At 38.4% G+C, this 1,105-nt stretch overlaps 1 protein-coding gene across 1 annotated transcript; it reads left to right on the top strand.

The window, feature by feature from the left end:
* The first annotated feature begins 250 nt into the window (after positions 1-250).
* LOC112504158 (pectinesterase inhibitor 10-like) lies at positions 251-835 on the top strand. The gene has a single exon (XM_025108107.1). The coding sequence runs from the start codon at positions 281-283 to the stop codon at positions 833-835; it is 555 nt and encodes a 184-aa protein (XP_024963875.1). The 5' UTR covers positions 251-280.
* The last annotated feature ends 270 nt before the right edge of the window (positions 836-1,105 follow it).

The following is a 1,105-nucleotide window of genomic DNA, read 5'->3' as shown; positions in this document are numbered from 1 at the left end:
ATATATATATATATATATGTGTGTGTGTGTGTATGTATGTATGTATTATTATATCCCTGTCTTTCAGCCATTTTTTATGTATAGGCATTCTAACAAGAAATGCGATGTTGATGTAATTCTTTAATCAATTTTAAAACACATTTTTACAAACGAATTCCTCTGTGAATTCGCCTATAAATTCAGTAACAAAATTTTTGAACTTTATCATCATCATCATCAATCATCCAAACAACCAGCAATGGAACAAACCAAATTCCTTTCACTTTTCTCTCTCATTTTCATGGCCATGGCAATCCTAGTCGTCGTTCCGGCGTCGTCATCATCCACCAAAACCACCAAAACCTACACCAACTTTGTGAAAACCTCATGCAACTCCACCACTTATCCATCCATCTGCTTAACCTACCTCCTCCCTTACGCCACCGCCGTCAAATCAAACCCACAAAGGTTGGTCAAACATGCCCTCTCCGCCACCCTCAAATCCGCCGCCACCACCCGCGTCACCGTCCTCAAACTAGCCAAGGCCAAGAACATTACCAAGGGCGACGCTGCTGTCCTCAAAGACTGTGTCGAAGAGATCCAAGACTCCATTGATGAAATCAAGAACTCACTCAAGGCAATCTCCAGCCTTAAATCGTCTGCTAACAAGAAGTTCGTGATTTCTAACGCACAGACATGGACGAGTGCCGCCATCACCGACGAGAACACCTGCATTGACGAATTCTCCGAGGAAAACGTCAGTCCGGCGATCAAAAGTAAGATTAGGAATAGTATCATTCGTATTGCAAGGCTTAGTAGCAACGCATTGTATCTCATCAATCATCTCAACATCTAAAGAAATTAATCTTTTGATAAATTAATTGTAAGGTTTATTTTTGTTATTGTAATAATTGTTTCTTCCGTACAACTATTTTGTTTAGGGTTTTAAAAATAAAATTGTGGCCACGTAAGTTCAAATGCGGTGACTCCGAGTTCTGAGATTAGTCGACTTGCATATCGGGTTGGATATCCAAGTTAATAAAAAAAAATAAAAATTTATTGTATGTCTCTTAATTAACACATTCTTCGTTATTCAACAAACTTGGAACTTTTGTATAATTATTTA

Source organism: Cynara cardunculus, unplaced genomic scaffold, assembly GCF_001531365.2.
Source record: "Cynara cardunculus var. scolymus isolate 2C unplaced genomic scaffold, CcrdV1 Un_Scaffold_4783, whole genome shotgun sequence".
Taxonomy (NCBI): domain Eukaryota; kingdom Viridiplantae; phylum Streptophyta; class Magnoliopsida; order Asterales; family Asteraceae; genus Cynara; species Cynara cardunculus.
The sequence above is the reverse complement of the archived record's forward strand: the minus strand, read 5'-3'. Positions and strand labels throughout refer to the sequence as shown.